At 39.5% G+C, this 25,543-nt stretch overlaps 1 protein-coding gene and 1 pseudogene across 1 annotated transcript; one reads left to right on the top strand and one right to left on the bottom strand.

Annotated features, from left to right (window-relative positions):
* The first annotated feature begins 687 nt into the window (after window positions 1–687).
* Window positions 688–24,057, top strand: rab11fip1b (RAB11 family interacting protein 1 (class I) b). The gene is made up of 6 exons (XM_088355745.1): window positions 688–1,129; window positions 14,136–14,551; window positions 15,800–18,395; window positions 20,331–20,915; window positions 23,052–23,160; window positions 23,439–24,057. Exons 1-6 carry the CDS (start codon window positions 789–791, stop codon window positions 23,634–23,636), a joined length of 4,245 nt encoding a protein of 1,414 aa, XP_088211871.1. The 5' UTR covers window positions 688–788; the 3' UTR covers window positions 23,637–24,057.
* LOC148350576 (U2 spliceosomal RNA) lies at window positions 19,187–19,322 on the bottom strand (annotated as a pseudogene).
* Window positions 24,058–25,543: the final 1,486 nt, after the last annotated feature.

Below are 25,543 nucleotides of genomic sequence, written 5' to 3'. Positions count from 1 at the left end.
AAAAAAGCGCGAAGGGTATGACAAAAAAGGAAAAAAGGAAGTTAGAGCAAAAGAGGTTAAAAGACACAGAGAGAGAAAGAGACAAAGAGCAACAAAGGAAGAGAAAAAGACAGAGACAGAGTGGGAGAAAAGAGGTGGAAAAGAAAGAGAGAGAGAGAGAGAGAGAGAGAGAGAGAGAGAGAGAGAGAGAGAGAGAGAGAGAGAGAGAGAGAGAGAGAGAGAGAGAGCACGATAGAGAGATAAATAAATACAAGTACAGTGTCTTTGTGAGAGGCACCTGGCTTTGGCAACATCAAGTTGACATCCTGCAGCTTGTTTTTCTCTTGCACTTCTCTGAGTGTTGTCTCGCGGGACGGATTCAATCCCTTAGCGGGCCTGATTTGGCCCGCAGGCCGCCTGTTTGACACCTGTGTGCTATAGCGTGGGCTATTGCATTATTGATAACCACCTAAATTTTGTGTATTGCTTGAAAAAAACTGTGGTATCAGTATATAGTATTATGTATATATTCATTTATTTACTTTTTTATGTCTTTATTTATTTTATTTGCAAATTGAAGTATCAATGATGAGTGACAGGTGCGCGCCTTCATCAAAAGTACCGTAATTGTTTATCTGAAGGGCGTGGCTATAATTTTTTAAACCCAACCCCCACCGCCTCTCTCATCCTAACCACGCCCCCACTCCACTTGGCCTTAACGTCCGGCCATAATCATACTGTACTCCTTCTAACTAACCCGGGCGGATGGTCGGTCGCTCCTAAGCCGCCTAGGGACTTCTAAAGCCGGCATGTCGTTTTTGGACCAGCCGTGGTGTCCCACCGGCGTCCAGGTGACCGTCCTCCAAGCCCGGGGCCTGAGGGCGAAGGGCAAAGGCGGCACCAACGACGCTTACGCGCTCATGCAAGTGGGCAAAGACAAGTACCAAACCTCCGTGGTGGAGAAGAGTGTGGCGCCCGCGTGGAAGGAAGAGGCCGCCTTCGAGCTGCCCCAGGGCGGCGCGGGAGGCGAGCGCGGCACGCTGAGAGTTCACGTCCTCCACCGAGCCCTGGTGGGACCCGACAAGTTGCTCGGTCAGGCCGTCATCGACCTCCTGCTCCTCGCACAAAACAAGACTCGGAGCAAGACCGAGTAAGTTTTATAAATATCGTGAAAGTTATTTTCCATCTGAGAGTTTGATGATTTCCGAAAATGTATTTTTTCTTAGCATTAGTACCTTCACTTAACATTTTATTTGCACAGAATGTTTAAAACAGAAATCACTTGAGCTGTTATAATCGCCAACCACCATCGAAAGATATTAAAATTATGTATTTATGAAATTATGTCATTATTACGTTTTAATCTCTTCGACTGAAAAAAAGAAAACTGAATGGAACCCTACAGTAAAAAGTCAAGTCACATTAATTTGTATAGCCCTTAATCACAAAAATGTCTCAAAGGACTGCACAGAATTACAATTACACCATCGCCTGATCTTAAACCAACATGCTGGCAAGGAAAAACTCAAAACCTCAGCGTGAGGAAAAAAAAGAAACCTTGAGAAGGGGCCTCAAGTGGTAATCCCCCTTCCAGGATGACCAGGGTGGAATAGATCTAGCATTGAGTTACAGTACACAAACATGGTAAACATCAATAAAAGAGAACACTAGGTAACATGTTGAAGTTGCATGACAGCAACGACGCCTCAAGCCTGTAAACTAGTCCAAAAGGTAAATGATAAATTATACAGTGGAACCTCGGTTCTCGACCATAATCCGTTCCAGAACCCTGTTCGAAAACCGATTTGTTCGATCACGAAATCCTTCTTCCCATTAAAAATAATTTAAATTGTTTTAATCCATTCCAACACCCTGAATGTTTACCCTGAATGTTTAACGTGAACATCAAGCTAACCCAGGCTAATCGTACGTTCAGCGTCATCGTAATCTTCCGTACGAAAGATTACGCTAACATGAATGTGTAAAAATAAAAAAACAAAAACAAAGATAATTTCTGTAAAACAAGTTCATTTTTATTTACGAAATAAGCAACACAAACATTTCTTTTCCCACTTAGATTTAGTGTTGCTTATTATACATGGCAGTACATAAAAATAAAAAAAACTCTGCATTATGTGATCTAATAAGCTCAACAAAACGTTCAAATACAGAGAAAACGTATAAGTTGACAGATATGATATTAGCAATCCACGATCACGTTGTTGTCTCTTAGCAGTGACCGGTTCGGATTATTGCCTAAATGGGCAAGACAAGATCTGTCTTTACATTTTTGTTTATTTTTCCTGTATAAAAATTGTTATGCGGGGTACACTATTTCCAATGATCAAAAAATGTGCGAAACCAGCCCCATAAGATTTTTGTTTTCACAGAATATAAATATTTGCTGAGCTTTTTAAATCTCACTAGTTGGTGGATACATTTGCTGTTCATTTTAATAGTGTGTATTATTTAACGCCTCATAAAGCTGAAAATGGTAATTCATTGAAAAATTATATTGATTTAAATAGTAAGCAAACATTCATGAACTATCATATAAGCATACGTTTTAAAAAATACTCTTAGGTCAAGAAATTTATTTTACATGAAATGAGCCTCACCAATGCATATCTTTCATTTTGCTGCCCAATACTTAAAAAAAATTAAACCTCGCGGAAGGCTCGGCAAAAAAGAGTAGAAAGATGGTGATTTTGGTTGTTTTGAGTCCCCGTAGTTTGTATTCTTGCTTGTGCTTTTTAGTACTCATTTTGGTTGCACTATACCTAGCGATATGTAGTAGTCAAATATTACGTGTCCCTTTTATAGATTTTTATTAATACTACTGTTGGTTGGTTGGATCCCTTAACCACTAAGGTCGTAGGGGCACCAGTTCCTGTGGTGTGTCTTGGGCAAATACAGCCTGGTGGCCCCCATCCCTCTCAAGGCCAACAAATTTCTCCATCTGGGATTGTTTACCGTGTTAGACAAATGTGCACCACAGAAACTGTAGGAAATGTAAATGACCACAATTGCATGTTAGGGCAGATGTAATACTATTTTCTTTTTCATTTTTGTCCTGAAATATTGAAATGAGCAAAATGATCTGCCATGTCAGTTAAATATTTCCCATTTCACTAGAAAACACATTGCAAATTTGATCAATTAAGTCTGTCTGAAATAAGAAATTATCTGCCAATGATGCATGTTTTTTTTTTTGTTTTTGTTTTTTGTCAACATTAAAAAAATATAAAGCGAATATCATCCCTCTCCCTCTGCTCCCCCAGATATATTACCAACATTGATTTTTTTTTTTGTATCAGCCTTTAAAACCAGTATCTGATTGTTTCAGACCACGGCCCGAATCCCAAATGTCAGCAATTTTCGGTGCAGTACATTGTAATTTTTCACATTTATGGAGCCTAAAATATGTATAATTAATAGACAATGTTTGTATCGCTTTATGCATGAATTCTTACATTTCATACTGAAAAAAATGCTTGGTTATCCAACTTGATTGAAGTATTTAATAGGTTACCTCTTTGATATCTGATGGATAAGAGAGTGACACTTTTTACAATGTCCATTGTATTAAAAAAGAACCATTTAGGTCTATGGAGTTTCTACCCGTCAAGTGTCTGAAGATAAAAAATGAGTCCGTGAATAAGCATTTGGGAAATATTTAGAATTATAGAATCGGATGGACATGCTGATTGACCTATGGATAAGCCGCGCCCCCTTTACTTATGCCGACAAACCTTCAACATTCTGTGAAGAGCGCTATGGCAAGACACAGTAGGAGACATTTCACAGGAGGCAATCGATGCTTTTCGGGCCCAGGAAGCTCACACATCATCTCAGTCACCGAAAGGGCCTGAACTATGCATTGGATTTGATTTTAATTGTTCTATAGTGATTTAATTGTTGAGAAAGTCAATGAAAAGCTTCAGCTAGTCTGAGTCCTATCTGCATATTTTCCCAGGACAAGCCTTTTTACCATCTGTAGGCCACCAGGAATGTATCTCTGTAAGTTTGGTGCTACAGTATTTACGTTGAATCATTCAAGCGTAACATTGCCAACATTTGTTATCTTTGTTTACAAGTAGGTTAAAGAAGCTAACCTCCAAAAGTTAATATATAGGCTAGGTTCACACTGCAACGTTTAAGGCTGAATTGGGTGAAATCCAATGTTGACTAGAGCCCTTGGGACAACAGCTGACAACTTACTAATGATTACCAATGTACAAAACTAGCACATATCAGGCCACTGAACTCCCAGTAAACGAAAATGATGTATAACGTAGTCAAGATGTTAGAGATGTTAACTCTATAAATAACTTAATATTTCTCTCCAGCAAAGTGACAATATGTTGCCTCAAATACTATGTTTACTTACCTTAGAACAGATGTAGATGTCCATATTAACTTTATCCACGTTGAGTTGGTGCTGTAGTCGACGCATGACTTGTTTCGATTTAGACATGGTTAAATCGAGTAAAAGATACCCCACATCGCCCAGCCTCTCAGGATACCTCGTATCGGATTTGAATGTACCCCATGCACACCGTTTAACCATTTTAAAGTTTAAAATCTAAGAAAAAAAACACGAATTGCAATGTGATTGAATGGACATGCCCGGCAGAGCTTGTGTATAGTTTGCTATGCGCACATTGATTGGCTCATCGCGTTTGAGGGCGGGGCCTAACTATAGGTCAATTGCATGTCTGCATTGGATAAGAAAACCGCCAGCCTTGGGTCTGCCAATACAAAGGAACTTTAAATGACATTTTACTCTTTATTACTGCTCTCCGCTATTCTTACTCTTCTCTGCTACCTGAAGGGTTTTGTTTTTTTCCTTTTTTTTTTTTTTTCATTACAATGGTGATCTGATTCTGCTCAAATTAAATTCCTATTTCCACTTGCATGCTGCGTACTATCAAACTGAAACATAGAAAGTGTTGTGTTATGCTAAGCTGCTCGTAAGTAGTTTATTCCGCCGCCATGTGACCTCCTGCATACCAGCCTCTCTTCTTACCCTTCTTCTTATTACCGGCGTGACTCCTGCTAGGATTCCCTTCCTTTTTCCATCTTTCCTGGTTGTTTTTCTTAAATTGTATTTTAATGTTTTATTGTCATTCGGTAACGCTTTCGTACTGTTGGCGAATGCACCTTGCCTGAGAATTTTTTTTTTTTTTATCAGTCCAAGGCCTCACATTCCTGGCTGCTTTATCAGTGAAAATAAACAGTGGGTGACCTGCAACGTCATTTATGAACAAAAACAGCACTCTTCGTCCCTGTGAAAGCCTGTGATAATCAAATTGTTTCAGCGTAGCATAACATAGTGTGAATAATCTTGTGTGTATGGTTTGCTGTATAGATAAAACAATGTAACTAAGAGATGGACTTTGGTAGTGAAGCAATTACTTGCTCTGCGCTTCCGATCAGATTTTATTTGCTGCACCGAAGTTATGTTTTCATTAGTGTTGCTTTGATAATTTATTTCTATTCATGCATCGTTTCAGTTTCCTTTCATTGTTATTTAACAATAATCCATTACAAAACAGGAGCGTTTTTTAATGTAGCTTTTGGAAGTTGGATTCATAAAATGATTCCAACCCCAACTCAATTCAGACAGGTTTTATTGTATTAATTTAACTTAATATAGGCAATCTTGTTTGATTGTTAGGACCCCAAAATGAAGGTCTAATTAAATGCTTACGATTAGAATCACAACAATTTAACCGGTAACTATCAAGTAAACGATGATCAAATTAATCACCGATTAATTCTTAAGATAAGCATTTAAATTAGAAATTATCCTAGCCTTTACTATCTAATATTACTAATAATCTAATGATATTTTCTGATTCCTACCAATTACCTGTGTTGAATCAAAACATAACATTTTTGCTCTCGTTCGAACCACACTTAATTGGTCGCAATTTGGTAAATGTGTTATTTTTTTAATTTACTGACTGAATTTTCCATAAACTTTAATCCAAATGAAACTTATGTTCTGTACAATCATTTCATTTTTTATATACAAAGCAAATTGTAAATAAATAAAAAACTGAGTGGCTCAAAAAATGTAAAAAATCTGCTTTTAAAATTTTAAATTGAAAAAAGTATATTCATTAACTGCCTTTGGGTTGATAAATATTAATGACCAACTCTTGTATTGTTGTTGTTGTTGGTTTGTATTTTTTTTGTATTCTATAAAGTATTAAAAGGCAATGTGATGAACATTTTTGAGGTTATACCTTTGACGCCATCTCATTTTTATGTTCAATGTACATTCAAAATTTTCCAATTTAAAGTACAATAATTAAAAGGAGAACTTCATTGTTGATTCAGCAAACATTAAATTGGTTGATTGAGCCATTTATACTAACTGCACAGCAATACGGCAGCGCCATAGTTAGCCCGTGTGCGGCACAGTTCTGAGGTCATGAGATCGAACCTTCCTGTGCGGAGTTTGCATGTTCTCCCCGTGCTTGGGTGGGTTTCCTCCGGGCACTCCGGTTTCTTCCCACATTCCAAAAACATGTCAGGTTAATTGGCTGGTCCAAATTGTCCCTAGGTGTGAATGAGCGAGTGAGTTCTCTGTCTCCGTGTGCCCCGCGACTGTTTGGAAAGCAGTTCAGGGTGTCCCCTACCCACAGCCTGAAGATGGCTGGGATGGGCCCGAGCACCCCCGCGACCCTAATGAGGATAAGTGGTGCAGATAATGGATGGATACTTACTGTAGATGAGAAAGTCACTGTTTTCTGATGGGGCAAATGTGGAATGCCTTGACGGAGGTCTGTTGCATTAGAGGTTTTCCACTTATAAATGTGATCAAATGCTTAGCAGAGCCAGGAAATAATTTAAAATGTTGACATAGCTAAACTTGGGTCTTCAGCAATGTGAATGTTCCTATCAAGGTGGTTAAGCTAGAGACATCGAAGCAGTTTGTAGACCCGAGGCACTGGTGAAAGACCTCTGTAGAAAATTTGCTCGAATTGCTTGCATGTAAACAGTTGACTTATGAGAGCGCCTGTGCATATTTGCGTGAAATTACACAAATGGATGCCTATTTCCCAAAATGTCTTTGAGCAAGCTGTCGGGAATTTTACAGAGAGGCGTGAATGCTGCTGTGAGTGCCACGTGCCAAGATCTAGCAATATGTCTCATTTTGCTCCCTGTTCTTTTAATATGCTCAGTCGTGTATTTAGTAATTTACTTCGTCCTTAGAAAAATGACACTTTAAGTTATTCAAAAAGTTAATCCAAGCACACTATCAAAAATTCATTATGACATCTTTACTATCATGTGTAATGTAATTTATACACTTAGACTGTAAGGGTAAAGCTAAACTGGGAGAATACATGAATAGCTGCAGATTTATTATGGCAGAATGCAGGGCTATGTATTACTATTGTTTCAAAAACAACCAATGAAGTTTGGTCAAATTGAACAAATTTGTGTTTTATTCCACTCTTGACCCAACTCATGGGGTTTTTTTGTTATGTTTTTGTTTTCTAATTTATTTGTCTTTTTTTCCGTTTTACCTGTTTGTTGACTTGGGAATTAAATATTATCTCAGGTTTACTATTTTTACAAATAAATAACTGGACTAAATTTGGCTTTCATAGAAATATCCAAGAAAGCATTACACAATGCAAAAGAGTGAATACAGCATATACAAACCATTGTAATTGAATGGTCTGTAAGTTTAAAAAGGAATTTGAGAATTGTTAAATATTTGTTTGTTTGTGGCATTTTATTCGAGCACAGCGCAAAAATATCAACAACCCTTACAATTACAAAAGAACACAATATTTGCAAAGAAACAGCTGTAAAATACAGGGATATAATTTATAAACATGTGCCTCAAAGGTAAGCCTAAACAGAAGCTTTTAAGTACCTACCCTTTTTTTTCCCTAAAATAAATACTTTTTTTTTTTTTAAATTAAAACCAGGGACAAAAACTTTACCCCTCATAAAGAAAATAAAAAAAGAAATGACATTTCAGGGCTGCAATTATTCTATTAGCAACTCCCACAACATCTAATACCCTAAAAAACTCTGGGTATATTGTATTATTCCTTATTAGCATATTTCCTAAAGGGACAGTGTGTTGAAATATTGAAATCTATATTGATAAACAAAAGAATCCCATAAAGCTCATGTGTCGTCAGTCTTAGACTGTAAGGTGGCTCAGAGACCAAATTTTGAAACCCTTTTACGAGTTAGTATTTTGGGACTCGCAGAAAAAATGGCGGCAAAACATCAGCCTCTGACGAGTTGTTAAGGCAAGTGTTTCTCACCTGGTGGGTCTGCAATCAAAAGTTGGTCGCGAACTAGTTTTCAGTGGGTTGCGAGACTTTGCCTGGGAAAACTAATGCAAATGAAACACTTCTTAACACTAGATGGCAATAATAACCTGCAAATGAATGTTGACTTCCATCATTTCACACCACAAAAAAGACAAACTTTTCTTTTTTTTTTTAACACAAGTTAAACATGGCTAAACGCAGATACAGCTGAGAATATGGATTTTATAGTATCAAAGAGGGCGGCACAATATTAAGCCAATATTTTTTTTCTCTTTTATAATTAGGTCTTATTTACCACTAGGAGTCACTTATTAACATGCGGTTTCCTTTAAAATGACTATTATTACTTGAAGTAGTCTTGGTTTCGCTGGTCATGGTTTGTTATCTTTGAAAAGTGGTCATGATTATTGTCGCAGCTTGTAATTTAAGGCTGGGCTGTTAGTTCCTGAAGTCAGACCAGTTGAGAACCACCGGTTTAGGGTGTGATCGAATACGCATCATTAGTCCTAACGCACTCCACCCTGTCTCTGCCTCTGATGTCCAAAGCTTTTCTGGTCACCTCGATGGTCTGCTCTGATAACTTTGATCCACTTTTGCTGCTTAGACACTTAGCAATGCTGAGCTAACTCTTCTCACGTTCACACAGCTGGCCGCTTGCGATAAGAGGTCTCCGCCAGAGTAGCCATTGTCTAATCATTGCTGAGCACTGCACAGGACAGGATGCGAGTGTGTTTTTGTGTGCACAAAAAAAAGGAAAATGCTTGTTGACAGGGTTGAGTCATAAACTGGCCCTCCACTTTGCACTCGAGTGTCGGATGAGTCCGTTCTACGTGGTCATCGTCACTCAAGCGTGAAGTGAAGACTTCCCTGACTTCTTCGTAACTTCCCTTGTGTCGCAAGTGGGAATCATTCACTTCTCTTTTTTAACTTGTTACTTTTCTATCAATGAGAAGTCCCTTGTCAACGCTTTATGTGCAAAAAATCCCCAATGGAATTTGAAGTAAAAGTTTAATCGGTCACATTTTAAGATGGGATTCTTCATGTCATTAAAGCCCCGGTGTCTAATATGTAACTACTAGATGACACTTGTCTAATGCTGCTACACTGTGCTCTTTTACAATGGTTTTCTTTCGCAAGTAGCAAGACAAACATGGTGGCAATCTCTAGGTATGGATTCTTCTTTGTAAAAGATGTACGAATTTGTCGACCCTTTTTTTTTTTATATATATAAAAATTGTTATAATGGATCATATTGCCTAGTATTCAAATCAATGTTTTTTTATTGATTTTTTTTTGTACCACTAGGAGCAACTAAACATTACTCACTGTCCCTTGAAAGAATAAACTTCATTAAAAGTGGGGTGCGTATTTTAAGTTGTCCTTAAAAACTTGAAGGTAGAATATTTTCTGTATTTTGTGTTAATGCCCAACTGAGGTTAAAGAACCCTTAGAATTTTAAATCCTCCTCTTCTATCTGATATTGTATTACTTTCAGCAATGATGTTCGGCCCGCGGAACACTTTAGGTAGGGGGGAAAGGAGAGTTGATGGTGACTTTATGCTCGTCACCACAGTTTTTTGTTAGTGTATCATGAAAATGGTGAGAGTAAGAAAAGGCCTGTTTCAAGCACTGTCCTAATGGCCACCCAAACCCCCCAAAAAGATGAAAAAAGAAGGGTTTATTAAAGCTGGTCTAGGAAATGCACGTGCTTGCACACGCAACAAAATGAGTTTGACAGAGACTGCAATGATGACACAAGCCAGAAGATGGTGGCAGTGAGTAAAAAAAGTTTCATACAACACCTTTTAATTAGTTTTGCTTGAAGTTTAGACTTTATCACATTATAAAGCTTTTAATACAACTAAGGCGTTAAGATTGTAAATAGACCATTGACTTAAATGTATTTTGGGTCAAGCTTCATTTAAAGGGACACTGTAATATTTGAACACTAGATGTCGCTATATTTCATAGTGCTACTAACCACAAGGAAGATTCCAAACTCAGAGACTCAAAATGATCAAACCATTTTCTCTTTTTCTTTTTTTGCCCAGTCTTTCACAACATTTTTGTTTTCAGGGGTACCCCTTGAAGCAGGATGGCAGACAATCATGCCAGCTCCTTTTTTAGGTGGTCATGTAAAATAATTTTGAAAAATTCATCTAAGACTATTTAAAAAAATACATGTTTATATGACAGTTCATGTATTTTTGCTTAATATTTAAATATTGTGTTACAACTTTGAGGTGCTAAATGTTACACAATGTCCCTTTAAGTCATAACATTGTGAAAAAGACTCACCGAAAAGTGATTAAGTAAATGTGATTCATGCACTGAAGATTTATTAGTAAGCATTAAGATGAGTATTCATTTCTAATGATCAAAACTACTGCCCAACCTGTGTCATATTCCAAATACTAATTATATTATATTTGAATGTCCAAAATAAAGCTATTTCCCCGCTTTGTGGCAAAAAAACCACTACATCAAAGATTGCCTCGAACTTCAATCCTTTCAATGTGTTTAACTTCAAATAAGTCTATGTAGCTGTTTAATGAAAATGTACAAGCTCTATGTTAGAATATTAGGGTTTGTATTGGTGTGCAATTATTTCAATAGGACAGTATGTATTATTTAGCGCCTCCTAGATGCTCAAAGAACTTCGTGCTAAATGTTAAGCAAAAATACATGAGCTATAATATAAATTTACATCCATCCATTATCTGCACCGCTTATCAGTAGGGTCATGGGGGTGGTGGAGCCCATCCCAGCCATCTTCAGGCAGGGGACACCCTGAACTGGTTGCCAGCCAGTAGCAGGGCACACAGAGACACAGTTCAGTCGCCCAGTCACACCTAGGGACAATGTGGACCAGCCAATTAACCTGACATGCATGTTTTTGGAATGTGGGAGGAAACCGGATTGCCTGGAGGAAACCCACACAAGCACGGGGAGAACATGCAAACTCCGCACAGGAGGGCTGGTAGCTGGATTTGAACCCAGAACCTCAGAACTGTGCCGCGGACGTGCTAGCCACTGAGCTGCCCAGCAGCCCTAATATGCACTTTTCTTTTTTAAATACTTGTAGGTGAGGAAAAATGAGCATTTGATTTACATAACGTCAGCTTCACCCAGAGGGAGGTAACATAAGTGTCCACAATTTTGCTTCTTTGGGCATCCAAAAATGTCAAAAAGGCTGGTCAAAAAAGGATAAGGCCAATTTGAGTCACTGGAGTTTGTAGTTTCCCTTGTGGTTTTTAGCACTCTTTCAGTTGCACTACACTATACATCAAGTAGCAATCAAGTAATAATTTAATACACACTGTCCCTTTAGGAACTGGAAGTGGATGGAATTTGCACTTTGCGGACACATAGTGCTTTTTTCTTCTTAAAGTTGAATACAGTCTCCATGCTTTGACATGACTTGTCTAAAGATGGAGGATTGACAAGGAATTGCATACTCTGTTAATCCTGATAGGATATTCAATTACTCGGGTTGGCAAAGTAATACAAATCAGACCTGACTTCAGTAAAATTGGGTTAAGGCAACCATAATGTTTATTCATATGCTAGATATTAGGTTTGTAGTCCATGCGGTGGATTCGTTTTAACCATGTCATTGCGAGCCAATTTTAGTCATGTTTTATGAAACAAGATAATTTGAACCACATCGTTTCAGGATTACTTCATAGCCCGCAGCACTAAATACCAGCGAGACCCCTGTGTAGATGCACACACAACTTCCTCATTTCCCCAGGAATTCAGTTGGAGCTGTTTGTTCAGTGCTGACCTCAGATTTATGCCTGATAAGCACTTAATATGCTGCCTCAGTTATTTTGTAACATTTTTTGCACCCCTCTAGAATCTTCAGATCTAAGCAGTGTTCCTTGTCCTGTCAGGCATTATTCATTCGGTTGTAAACATAATGGTTTTAGTTTGACCCCAAGAAGTTCAAGAATACTGGACGAAATATTCCAGTTGGAATTTAACAATATAAGCATTCATTCACACTTGGTGTCGTAGTGAAGGCCAACATCTGCGCTCTTTTTTCCGTTTTGTAAACCTTCCTATGTGCTCATTTTCTGTTCAGTGGGAGTAGAATCATAGTTTCCAGTCAAGAATAAGGCGGTACAACCTTCTTGTGCACATTTCGTCGAGTCAAATAAGCAGAGGGTCATAACGTGCTTGCATAAAACGAAACCGACCAGAAAGTGCTGGATCCTCTCAAATGAAAATGTGATCAGAAACGGACCTTTTGCTTTTATTAGCAAGATATGACCACAAAATTGTTGATGGGAATATAGTAAAATAGATTCAAATAATAAAATCTCTTTTTGTCTTGTTTGCAGGTTGTTTTGCAAATTTTAAATATTATTTTTTTTTTTTATATATTTGCCCCGAAAAATCTTAATGCTTAGTTCTCGCCCCACATTTAAAAACTAAAAAAAACATAGTTGAAAAAAAGGACAATATTTCCAAGTAAAATGTTCCTGTTCTGTTATAGTTCCACACTTTTATTGAATTGAATTTTTACATGCAATTATGTTTTTTTCTCAATGCTTTTGCTGCTCCTGAGAAAAATATCCTAAAAAATATAGTACAATACGAAAAAACAGCAGATACTTTAGCTCATCATTAGTATATTTATATTCTCGTTTTTTTTTTTTTTTTGTACTTAAATTTTATGGAGCTGCAAGCATTAGTAAAATTGAGGAAAAAATGGTCACCTGGCCTTTCTTTGTCATGTACTTTCAGGACACATTGTTACATATTACCTATGTATTTTTAATAATGTACATTGTTTTGAGTATTGTTACCCAATGCAAAATCCATTGCATTATGGTCAACCTGGAAGGGGGATTACCACTTGTGAGGCCCCTTCTTTGGGTTTCCTATTTTTCTGATGCTGAGGATTTTGAGTTTTTCCTTGCCCTCATGTTGGGTTAAGATTAGGGGATGGTGTCATTGTAACCTGTGCAGTCCTTTGAGACAAATAAATATGACCTGACTTGACATGGGGAAAACCTATTATTTTTACTTGAAAATGTCCTTATGTCGTTTTTTTCAATTCCTTTGCAATATTTGGGCATAATTAGTGTGGCGCCACACTAAAAAATCCAGTTGAGGTGAGGAGCGTCATTTGAGGTGTCCTCAAAAGCTGAAAGTTAAGTGTTTTTTCTAAGTATGCCTTCACAATGCTGAACTGAGTTCAGAGGGCCTCTCTATCTTTCGTTGTGTTTATCTTCTTTTATCAGAACTGTTAGTGGCAGGACACATTAGGTTCAAGGATAGGGGGCTGAGGGGAATGCTGGAGAATAACTCCACGCTCGTCTCTGCAGTTTTTTAAATTTCTATTTACCAGCGGAGCATAAAAATGGTGAAAGTAAGAAAAGGCCTCCTTCTTGTAAAGTCCAAACTCTAACCCAAACCCCCAAAAAGATGGAAAAAGAAATGCATATGATTGCACATGCATCATGAACAAATTGCCTCAGGCAGCAATCATGACTTAAGACGGGAGATGACGGCAGAGAGCAACTAACTTTCAAGTCCTACACTCCTCTTTTTAAAAGTAAGTTGGAAATTACAAGTAAGGGATAGGATTTTGTGAGAGTAACTGACCCAACATCAAAATGAATTTCAGTGATGCACAAGACTTTGTATACCCTTTTTGGGGCTCGCCCCAAATTCAAAGCTAGAATGCGATCATCAGTTGAACTTCCAAATCTAACCAAACGACCATTGATCGTCCATTTTGACTCTGTGTGACATCATTTTGAGTTGGCTTTATCATGTCATTTGAAGAGAGTGACATGGTGCATCCTTCTGTTTTGCATTTCTCTCACGCAGATGGTTCAAATTGATGGACAAGAACGGCAAGGCGGACAAAGACCGAGGCGAGGTGCTGGTGGACATCCAGTTTGTGAGGAACAACATGACGGCCAGCATGTTTGATCTCTCGGCTGTCGGCAAGTCCCGATCCCGTCTTGGCAAGCTCAAGGACAAAGTCCGGGGCAAGAAGAAAGAACCGGATTCGGCGTCTCCGAATATCACGCAGGTCCTCACCGACAGCGAAGAAGAAGAGGATGGCGGTGACGTAGAGGGGGCCGTGGGCAAAGAGAAGAAGAAAGTGAAGATCAAGTCTTTATTCGCTCAAAAGTCCAATCTCCAGAGGAACATGTCGCAGTCGATGTCCGTCCTCCCAGCCAAGAATTCGTCACTGAGCGGCAGCTTTTCGTCCGGGCTCAATGTGGACATCTCTGAAGGTCAGTGGGCTTGTTTGAATGAAGAAAACATGGCTGATCAGTCACTGGATCTCCTTTTTTTGCAAATTTTTTTTTTTTTTTTGGTAACTCTTGTTAATTTCTCATTCGCTCTTGATGACTTATATTGACGTCTTGTATTTAAGAGTTTTGCCACTTTTACAGTAAACGCCCAATATTGATGCATTGCATTTCATTTATATACTGTTATCCAGTAGTGTCAAAAATTGCAGCCCGCAGGCCGGATAAGGACCGCCGACACGGATTGAATCTGGCCCACGTGACAACACTGAGAGAAAAATGAGCTGCAGGTTTAAATAGGTCCACTTGATGTTGCCAAAGCCTGTCACCACCCGAAAAGACACTGTAGCTGTATTTATTCCCATATTTATTTGACAGAATGAGTGAAAAGAAGAAAACAGTGACGGTCTTTTTATTCCTCTTTTATCTTTTTTCTCTGCTGCTGCTCTTTTTTTCTTTCTTTCGCTCTTTCCTGCCTTCTTTTTTTCTCTTTTGGTCTTTATTCTCTTTTCCTTTTCTCTCATTCTTTTTCTCATTTTCAGTCTTTTTCTTCTCTATTTGTCTTTCTCTTGTTTCTGCCGCTCTTTTTTTCTCCCCCCGCTCTCTTTCTTGCTTTGTCTCCTCTTTCATTGTGTTTCGCTTTCTGTTTTTATTCTTTCTCCATTTTTTTCTCCTTTTCTCTCTTTTATCTTTTTATTTGTCTTTCTTTCTCTTTAATTCCCTCTTCCTCTCTTTCGTTAATCAACTAGTCCGGTCCACGTGAGGGTTTTTTTCACTAACCTGAGGCCCCAAAACTCAAATGAAATTGATACCCCTGCTGTAATCCCTCGCTTCTGGTTGAAAAAGGATCTGCGATCCATTATCCCCGATCGCAAATTGCTGAGAGCAGGGGCTGGCTGTGCATGTTTTTGTCAAACCTGGCAGTTCTTTTTCTGCCGTTTTGTCCACCTATATGTAAACTGCCCTTGTACAGCCCCAATCCATCATCTTCAATCACGCATTGCTACAGGCAAAGCACACTTCTGTCGGACGTGGCAACTAATTTTTTGATGTTGGTATTTTTCCGCCTAAAATAAACTGCACTTGTTTGGCCTCAATCGATTATCCTCAATCCTGTAGATTTTTGCATATTGCATGTGGGTTCTGGTCCCCATTAACTGCAATAAACTAGGGATTAATGCCTTTTCTTTTAAACCTGTATCCATTTCGAAATGTGCTCTTTCTAAATAGGTAAGAAGAAGTTCAAGTTCATGAAACACAAACGCTCTGGTAGCTCGGATGGCAAAGAGTCGTCTTCTCAGAAACGCGCCACAGCAGAGAAGAGCAATCTGTGCATCAACGGGAGTCACGTTTATTGCGAGGAGCCTCCTGCTCGGACCGCCCGCATCGGCTCCAACTTCAGTCTGGCCAGCTCAGGCCACGGGTCGATGGAGGACGTTCCAGAAAGCTCCCCGCCGTCGGTCAACTCCCTCCCCGCTATAAGGCAGTACACGCCCTGGGAGGAAGAGGAGGAGGAAGAGGAGCAAGAGGTGGGGGATAAAATGACCAGCATTGATTTGCACCTCACAGAGAAGGAGAAAGAAGAAGAGGAAGAGAAAGAAAAGAACGAGGAAATAGTCAGGCAGCTGGCAGAAAAGAGGATCAAGAGCCAAGAAGAACTGGAACAATTAGATCAAGAGGAAAAATGGAAGAAACAAGAGGAGAGAAGATATTGCCTGGGAACATTGGAAGAGAACATGACACTGGAAGATGAGAGAAGGGAAACACCGGAAACGCTTGAAGAAAAGGGGAAGGAGGAAGAGAAAAGTCTAAACTTAGAAAAGGAGCAGAAGACGCGTGAGATGGAAGAGAGAAGAGAAAAAGAGGAGGGGGTAAAAAGGCAAGAACTGGATAGAGTTGAGGAGGAAAAGAGATTTCAGGAAGAACAGAAGAGGATAACTCAAGAGAAGATGAGAAAAGAGGAAGAAGAGAGGATACGACATGAGGAAGAGCAAGAACGATTAGCGAAGAAGAGACGAGAGGAGGAAGAACAAAAACGCTTACTGGAGGAGAAGAGACGAGAGGAAGAGAAAAGGAGAAATGAAGAGGAAATGCTGAGAAGGCAAGAACTGGAAAGAGTTGAGGAGGAAAGGAGATTTCAGGAAGAACAAAAGAGGAGGATTCAAGAGAAGATGAGAAAAGAGGAAGAAGAGAGGATAAGACATGAGGAAGAGCAAGAACAATTAGCGAAGAAGAGACGAGAGGAGGAAGAAAGGATAATGAGAGAGGAGGAAGAACAAAAACGCTTATTGGAGGAGAAGAGACGAGAGGAAGAGAAAAGGAAAAATGAAGAGGAAATGCTGAGAAGGCAAGAACTGGAAAGAGTTGTGGAGGAAAGAAGATTACAGGAAGAACAAAAGAGGAGGATTCAAGAGAAGATGAGAAAAGAGGAAGAAGAGAGAATAAGATATGAAGAGCAAGAACGATTAGCGAAGAAGAGACGAGAGGAGGAAGAAAAGATGATAAGAGCAGAGGAAGAACGAGAACGCCTATTGGAGGAGAGGATACGAGAGGAAAAGGAAAGGCTGAGGAGGCAAGAACTGGAAAGAGTTGAGGAGGAAAAGAGACTTGAAGAACAAGAACAAAGGCAGAGGGCTCAAGAGAAGATGAGAAAGGAGGAAGAGGAGAGAATAAGAAATGATGAAGAGCAAGAACAATTGGCGGAAAAGAGACGAGAGGAAGAAAGGAGAAAGGAAGAGGAGAGTCTAAGAAAGCAAGAACAGGAAAGACTAGAAGAAAAGAGAAAACTCGAGGAAGAACAGGGGAAAAGAAATGAAGAAAAGATGAGAATGGAAACGGATAGGATAAGACAAGAGGAAGAGCAAATCTGGTTAGCAGAGGAAACGAGAAAAAAAGAAGGCTGGCCGAGGAGGCAAGAACTGGAAAAAGACCAGGAGAAGATGAGGAGGGATGAAGAAAAGATAAAGGAACACGAGGAAAGGATACAAAGTGAGGAAGAACAGGAACGATTACCAGAGAAGGGACTAGAAGAAAAGGAAAACGAGGACAGTGTAAGAATGCAAGAACAGGAAAGACTAGAAGAGGCGATTAGGAGACGTGATGAAGAACATAAGAAAAAGAATGAAGAGAAGGCAATGGAGGAAGAGAGGACAAGAGTGAAGGAAGAGCAACAACGATTAGCAGAGAAGAGACATGAGGAAGAACAGAGGGGGAAATATAAGGAGGAAAAGAGTATAAGACTTCCTCAAAAGCAGCAACTATTAGAGGCTATGGAAGAAACGCACCGTGGGGAAGAAGAAGAAGAGAAATTAAGAAGACGAAAGCAGGAACGATTGGCCAAAGAACAGCGGATACCTAACAAAGAAGATGAGAAGAGACTGATCGAAGGAGAGGAGAGGGACAAAAACGTCACTGAAGACAATATCCAAAAGGAGGAAGAGGAGCAAGTGAAACCACTGAAAGATCAGAAACTATTAGCGGAGGTGCAGGAAGGTGAGAAAAGAGGGAGGGAGGATGAAGAAAGACAAGAAAATGAGCCCTTGGCAAAAGACAAAGGATTAGAGGAACGGGAGAGAGGGATGGAGGCGCATAAAGATGAACACATAAGGGCGACCGACATGAGGAAAAAGCAAGAGCAGGAGGAGCAAAAACTGAGAACAGAGGAGCAGCTACAGAAAGAAAAATGTTGCAATCATGAAGAAAAGCGCAAAAGTCCAAAAGAAGAAAGTGAACTTGAAAACGTGAATTCCACTAATACCTTCGATGAAGATTCTTTCAAAAATGAGGATGTTTCTCACTCACCTTCAGACTCTAACTTCCCAAAAAGGTCAGTTTTGTATCACAACACATTAAACATCACCCCTACCATCGTTGTCCCATTTCAAACACTCCCTTTACTTCAACTCCTGTAATCAGTGTTTACATTCCAGAAATGAAATGAAATGAAATGAAACCAGTTAGTTTCATTCTATGGCGCACATGTCACTCACCAGATCAGGTATGCCTTTTAAAGGGGATATCAACCCAAACTGTACACCACATGTGTCAAACTTATATCCCGCAGGCCAAATTTGGCACTACACATTCTATGTTGTCCGCGAGAATGTAGCCTTAAAATGTCCGACCGTCTAAAAGTAAAAGGGTCAAAAGAGTGCTATTACCAAAATGTCATATCCCACAATACCTGTTGACTATAATATCTGCAAAATTAAGGCTCAGCGCCACTACACACCAGTATTTCCACAATAATGCCAATGAGTGGAATTGAGAAATAAATTATGCTTAACTTGTCCAAGAAGATTTTCCTGTACATTGGTACCGCTATAGATGATATTTAATTTGTTTCCAGATTGTGCTTTTGTATCTATGAAGTGAAAACCAAATAATTGGTTCCCGGCCTCCAAAAAGCATCCAAGTCGACCTTGGATAGCAATAAAATACATTTTCTTGATGGGGGGTTTGGGGTTTTTAAGGGTTATTGATCTATCTTCGTTATTCATTATCCATTATCCGTTATCGGTCAGTTCATAATACGCTACAATGCCTAGGAGCCGGGACACTTACTCTCAGCCAAAAGGCCAAGCTAAGGTCCTAGCCCTAAAGCCTTGCTGCGATCATTGCGAATGCACCGTTCCCGGAGGTACTGCAATACCGGGCCGATGCGTGGAGTGGACAGAGCAAGCTCATATTCCATCTCTGAAATGCAAAAATCAAAGATATTACACTTGATCTTAGCCAAAAGGCCAGTCGTAACCCACGCTTGCCATAGGTTGCCGACCGCCTGACCAACTCCTACCAGTCTTGCGGCATGCTACTTTTATCAGATACTAAATGTCCTTCATTAAAGTCCACAGTCCAAAAATCACAGCCACTGAAAATACATTCAAATAGTAAGTGAACATGATGATACAGTCTTAGGATAAATAAGATGATATTAAATGACTTGAATGCCCTGGTTACTAGTGGTAATGTCTGGAAATTGTCATATTTCGGATTGTCTGGCAACATAGTTGTCGAAAGACATCTCAGATTCGAAATTCTTGCAGCTCAAGTAGATTGTATGAAGAGGTATCGTTGGTTGGTTGGATCCCTTAACCATTTTGAGTACCAACTGCATTTAGTTACAATTCTAAGTTACATCAGGCCCTGTGAAGACTGCCATTATGATGCCCTCTGTGAAATCGAGTTTGACACCTCTGCTTTACACAATCAAATAATTTATATCAAGGAGAATTCACTTAAAAACCCGCAGTAAACCAGCGATAATCGAAGCGCGAAGTAGCAATAGTAGCAGGAGTCTCTGTATTTTATAACTACAATTAGTTTGTGTTACAAAAAGGGGCAAACAACAAGCCGCTACAGGAAGCTATTTCATCAATTTCATGTTCCTCAGAGTGGGAACATGATGAGGATGCAAGAAAAATGAGGAAGTAGCGGAACTTGGGTACAACATTAATTCAAGGTCAGAACCATTTAGATGTTCTGAGAGCTTGGATGACTACCTCGTTTGGATTACCTCTGGTGTCGCCGTGGCAACAGGCTCTCAGAATGTAATCCAAGCTTGAGACCTTCGTGAAAATTGCATGGCGGTGAGGACATGTCCGTCTAATGTTGTTCATCCAGTCCCGCTTTAAAGTATATTGAGTCACGATGTGACGTCAATTGAAGTGAAATGCCATTTGCCTCGCATTAGAAGTAAATTATCCTTTCCTGGTATTGTTTTCTCTTTGACTTATTTCTGAACACTGTTTCTCTTGCCTAGTTCTCAACTCCCTGAACCTTCAAACCAAATTCAACGTGAAAAGCGAACAGCTCCGCAGCCTCCAAAAAGGAAAGAAAGACTGGACGAACCGTCACCGACGAGGGAGAAGGTGAAAACAGCCAGTGTTTCACCCCAGCGATCGGTTCACGACCTCCTTCCAAGTAGTAGATCCCTCTCGGATGCCCCCAGAATCAATAAACGTCACGCGCCATCAATACCAAAAACCGAAATTAAGACAGTCGCACTTGTGCATAGCTTAAATCCATTTGAAGATGATGACGAAGAAGTATCTTCTGGTCAACAAAGTCCACCGTCATGGCCCCCGCCCATGTCGCACATGCCTGAACAGGATGCCTCTTTTCAAAGCAAAGTCAAATCTTCAAAAGTGGCACGTGCTCCCCCAACCCCTGAGAAAAATCATGTCCCAGGCATGCAAAAGACGGATAATCCTGTTTCTACAGACTGGAAAAGCCAAGCACCCACAACCGGGCAGGGTATGGCCCATCCAGGTAAAGAGGACGAACCTATGGGGCTCCAACAGGTTGCATGCGGAAGGAAAGAAGTACCTCCATCACAACCACGCAGGTGAAATGTGGCACACACGCAACAACCACAATTTTAGGGTTGCCAATAAAGTAGAGATGGACGAGAACCTATACAAGGTATCATTGCTGCTACCAGCGATGCCAGCATCTGCTGTCCTCTAGTGCAGTGTTTTTCAACCTTTTTAGAGACGGGGCAGGTTTTTTACATTGGAAAATTTTTGCGGCACACCACTAACCAAAACTGTTATAAAATGACACTGAACAGTATGTTTAATTACAATATAATTTATAATACCCCCAGTTTTTACAGCACAGACACTTGACAATGACATGATATTTGGAGAAAATATTATGTCATTGTGCCGGGGGACTCGATCAATTTAGTCTCAAAGTGGACCTCATTGGCTTGTTTTCTCTAGAGATGTGACGTCATTGAAGGAACACAACATGGCCTATGCCAGGGGTGTCAAACAGGCGGCCCGGGGGCCAGATTAGGCCCGCTAAGGGATTGAATCTAGCCCGCGAGAGAACGCTGAGGGAAGCGCAAGAGAAAATGAGCTGCAGGTTGAAATATGTCCACTTGATGTTACCAAAGCCAGGTGCCTCTCACAAACACTTTATTTGTATATTTTTCTTTCGCTCTTGCTCTCGCTCTCTCTCTTCCCTTTTTCTCTCACTTTCTCTATTTTATTCTCTCTCTCTCTTTTTCTCTTTGTTCCTCTTGGTCTCTTTCTCTGTGTATTTTTACTTTTTCTTGCTCTTTCTTCTCCTTTCTCTCTTTCGCTCCTTCTCTCTTTCTCTTTCTATTCCTCTTTGGATTTCTTTTGTTCTCTCTTTGTCTATTTCTCTTTCTGTGTCTTTTTGCCTTCTTTTGCTCTCTTCCTTTTATCCTCTTCTTTCTTTTCTGTTTCTTTCTTGTTTTCCCCATCACTTTCTCTCCTCCCCTCTTTCTATTCCTCTTTGGATTTATTTTGTTCTCTTTTTCTTACCCCCCTCTCTCACTATTTCTCTTTGTTTCTCACACACTCGCTCTCTGCTTTCTCCCTTTCTTTGTCCCACCTTCTCTACTTTTTTCTCCCTCTTTTTCGTATTTCTTTTTTTCTTTCTCTCTAATCTACTAGTCCAGCCCCCGAAAGAATGTTTGTTCTATCGTGTGGCCCCCGAGTTAAAATGAGTTTGACGCCCTTGGCCTATGCCATTAACACAACACGTAAGGCAGCTCTGAAACAGAAAGTGATTGTAAGTTACAGCCATTGCGTAGTGACCATTTTTGTTAGGAGAAATTTTAACTTTGCTCACCCTGTGACTGGGTTCCTTGTGACTATTTTGTCAGAGTCGCGTGCTTTGACCCTCAAAAGCTAAGTAGATTGTTTACCTGCTGTCCTTACAGTGTGCGTTTCTTATTTGCCTTTTCCACCTTTTAGGTAGGTGATAGTGGGTTTTTGTTTGTGTTGTTTGCCGTGTGTGTTTTATAAAATCTACAATTTTAAAAAGTGTCATTGGATAATTTCTCAAGGCACACCTGACTATCTCTCACGGCACACTAGTGTGTCGTGGCACAGTGGTTGAAAATCACTGCTCTAGTGCACATTGGTCCCAACTAGTGGGTAAACAAGTTCAATCCGCTCGTCGCCTTATTGGACTAAATATAACTAGCACTGTTCCGATGCTGTGCTGTTTGAGCTATCGTATCGGCAAGTAACCAGACCCAATCACTGATATGAGTTTCATATTGAATTTATTGTAATACGCATGTTGGTAAATTACAGTATTTGATATCCGTATTGTTGCTTTTTCATTTTTTATTTTCTCATGCTGAGGTTGAGTTTTCTTTGCCCTCATGTAGGTTGTAGATCAGGGGGATAGTGTAATAGTAGTCTGCAGTCTGTACAGACTTGTTGTGATTAAGGGCTATGCAAATAAACACGACTTGACTTTCGTTAAATCTGATATGACAGAATGCCAGTTCTTTGATGGTTTACAGGCTGATATAGCGCGCAATTTAGGAGCTACAGTTAAGACCAAGTGTTTTCGTGCTCTGAGCGAATTTTTCTAATTGCTTGCTCCTACTCTTGGAAACACAGCATTGCGACGAAGCACTAGGAAGGTTTTCTGCAATTTAAAATAGCGAAATATGTCGTGTTTTGATCCTTTTATCCTTTTTTGTTTAATACAGGCTTCAACCAGTGAAACCACTCAGTGCCAAAGACCAGCATCCTGTGACAGAGACTCCCGTTGAAAAAGAGAAATCGGTGGGAGACGTTGATAAAGTTGGCAACATAATGGTACGTCATTATAGTAAAGGAGAAATGCTTCTTGCGATTCCCCAAAAAGTAGGTAAATGGATATAATTTCTACAAAAGGTAGAAATATTGTTTCATAAATGCATAATACGGCTTTTAAGTCCCCAAATGTTTAACTAACAACTCTTGTGGTGTTAGTGGACATTCTTTATGTTATCATGTCAAATAAATGGCTGCAAAACGAGTATAATTGTGTAGTAACCTCAGAAAGGTAATGAATCCAAATCTCGGCTGCATATTTAACTGCCACGTCATTGCAGGTCCAACTCTGCAAAGAAAAGGGTCCGTATTCTATGCTGACCCGCGAAGAACTCATTTCTCTTGTGGTGAAGCAGGAGAAGCAGCTTCGTGACAAGGACAAGAAAATTGCGGAGCTAGAGCAGTATATTGACAACTTACTCGTGCGTGTCATGGAGGAGAAACCGAGCATTCTCATGTCCTTGAATAAAGTCGTCTAGATGCTTTTGCTATCCTCTGCCTTTTCTGCACTTCAGGTTTTTGGGAAATGATGCCTATTTTACTTCTACTGTATCAAATCAAGCCAACTAATTGCCTTGTATGTCATTTTTCTGTAAATGTGTTCCCTTTAAAAGGTCTCAACTATGCATTTGTTACATATGCATATGAATTTGCACTGATAAATGTTTACGTGGTAATAAATAAGCACTTTACTGATCTTACGTGACAATTTCTACAAATTACAAAGTGCCGTTGTAAAGTATGCGAAAATGCCAAATTAAGTGCAGTTTTGTCTGAAATGGTGTTGGGTGTGCACAGTAATGTTTGTTTTTCTAACTGTAAAAAATCTTCCCTATTTTTTTTATTCACTGCAAATTGTTATTCCTGTACTGTTACAATAATAAAGTTGACTCTTTTTGACGGCATGTTTTTTTATTTTGTGTTAGACCGTTTTCATACTCTAGTCACCTCAGTTGTGAAAACTACAATATGAATTAAAAATATTTTTAATTGTCATTGATTACATCATCGTCAACATTGCTTACGGGATTAGACATGGCACTCCAGGATAAATGTGAAGATAAAGAGAAAAATCAAATCAAAAAGATGTTAGGATAAATATGCAAAAGTATTTACAAGGTAGTGCTTGAAGAGTGGCCTAACTAAGTCTGGCGAAACAATTGTGCAATGAAAAATATTGCAATAACATTTAGCAACAAAATTCCCAAGTAAGTGGAATCATGGGAAATATATATATTTTTCAGTCTTGTGCGTTTGTTTAATGATATACAATATAAGGAAAAACTAAGTGTTAAAAATGTATATGCATCACTCAACATTTTTAAAATATATCCAAAATAAATAGTAAAATTGCCATCTTGTTTTTAATCTCAGCATTTTATTCAATATTGTCTAAAATTATAATGGAAAATTGTTTTTCTGTCATTTTCAAATGTACAGTTTTTTTTTTCATCGGGTTATGTCCTTTTTTATAAAAATAAACGATTTTGTATACGTTTTTTTAAATGCTTTATATTTAACATTGCATAATTACAAACAGAATTGGCATAAAACTAAAAAAATATAATCTTGAAAATTTTCAAGGGAACACCAAGTGGTGCAGTGATCACAGTTCCCAGATCCCTTAACTGCCAAGGTCTTGGGGCATAAATGAGCACAGAACTCTGCACAGCTTTTTCTAATGTTCATGGTTTTTGGTCTGGGTTTTATGGGTCATGGCAAAGTTGGCACCAGTCCATTCCTTGATGTTGTCGACCCAGTTATTTTTCTATCTTTCTCTTCTACTGCCTCTTTGGACTGTGCCCTGGAGAATTATTTTGGCCAGGGGGATACAAATACAAAAATCAAGTAAAAATAATCAGAACACGTTGAACTCAACAGGCAGATTCTTTATATATAATTTCCACATTGGGAATGTTTTATCATATTCAAGGATTTAATGTCAGGACCGGAACGGAAACAGGACCCAATTGCGTGATGTTTACCACAAGTTTTATTGAAAGAAGAGGAAGGCCTGCGCCCACATCCGGTGCTCGCGAGACACGGGAAGCCAATCGCTCTCTGATTCGGACTGTGATCTGAACACGGAAGCGGATCTTCCGTAGCGAACATTAGCGGTGTCAGGGACAGAAAAACTGGTCGGTAGCCGGGACTGGGAGTGCAAAGCGTGGTCGGGGTCAGAAACAAGTCGTAAACCAGAAGGGGACAGTAGACGTAGTCGGGGACAAAAACAGGTCGTAAGTCGGGACCGGAGGGCAGACGTGGTCAGGATCAAAACAGGTGGTAGCCAGGGACAGACGGGAGCAAAAACGGGACAGGTGGGAGTCAGGGTCAAAAAAGGCTTTCCTAGTATACACCGAGTTTCGCAGACGGACTGACAAGGGAT

This window comes from Urocampus carinirostris, chromosome 16 (genome assembly GCF_059441175.1).
Source record: "Urocampus carinirostris isolate Australia breed hairy pipefish chromosome 16, RoL_Ucar_1.0, whole genome shotgun sequence".
Lineage (NCBI taxonomy): Eukaryota > Metazoa > Chordata > Actinopteri > Syngnathiformes > Syngnathidae > Urocampus > Urocampus carinirostris.
Note: the sequence above shows the minus strand (reverse complement) of the source record. Positions and strands in the feature narration are given on the sequence as shown.

What these genes read in the sequence shown, in the direction of transcription:
- rab11fip1b (XM_088355745.1), top strand. Translation starts at nt 789, where the DNA reads ATGTCGTTTTTGGACCAGCCGTGGTGTCCCACCGGCGTCCAGGTGACC. An exon ending in AAGACTCGGAGCAAGACCGA is followed by an intron (nt 1,130 to 14,135) that starts GTAAGTTTTATA and finishes TCTCTCACGCAG; the next exon opens with ATGGTTCAAATTGATGGACA. An exon ending in CAATGTGGACATCTCTGAAG is followed by an intron (nt 14,552 to 15,799) that starts GTCAGTGGGCTT and finishes CTTTCTAAATAG; the next exon opens with GTAAGAAGAAGTTCAAGTTC.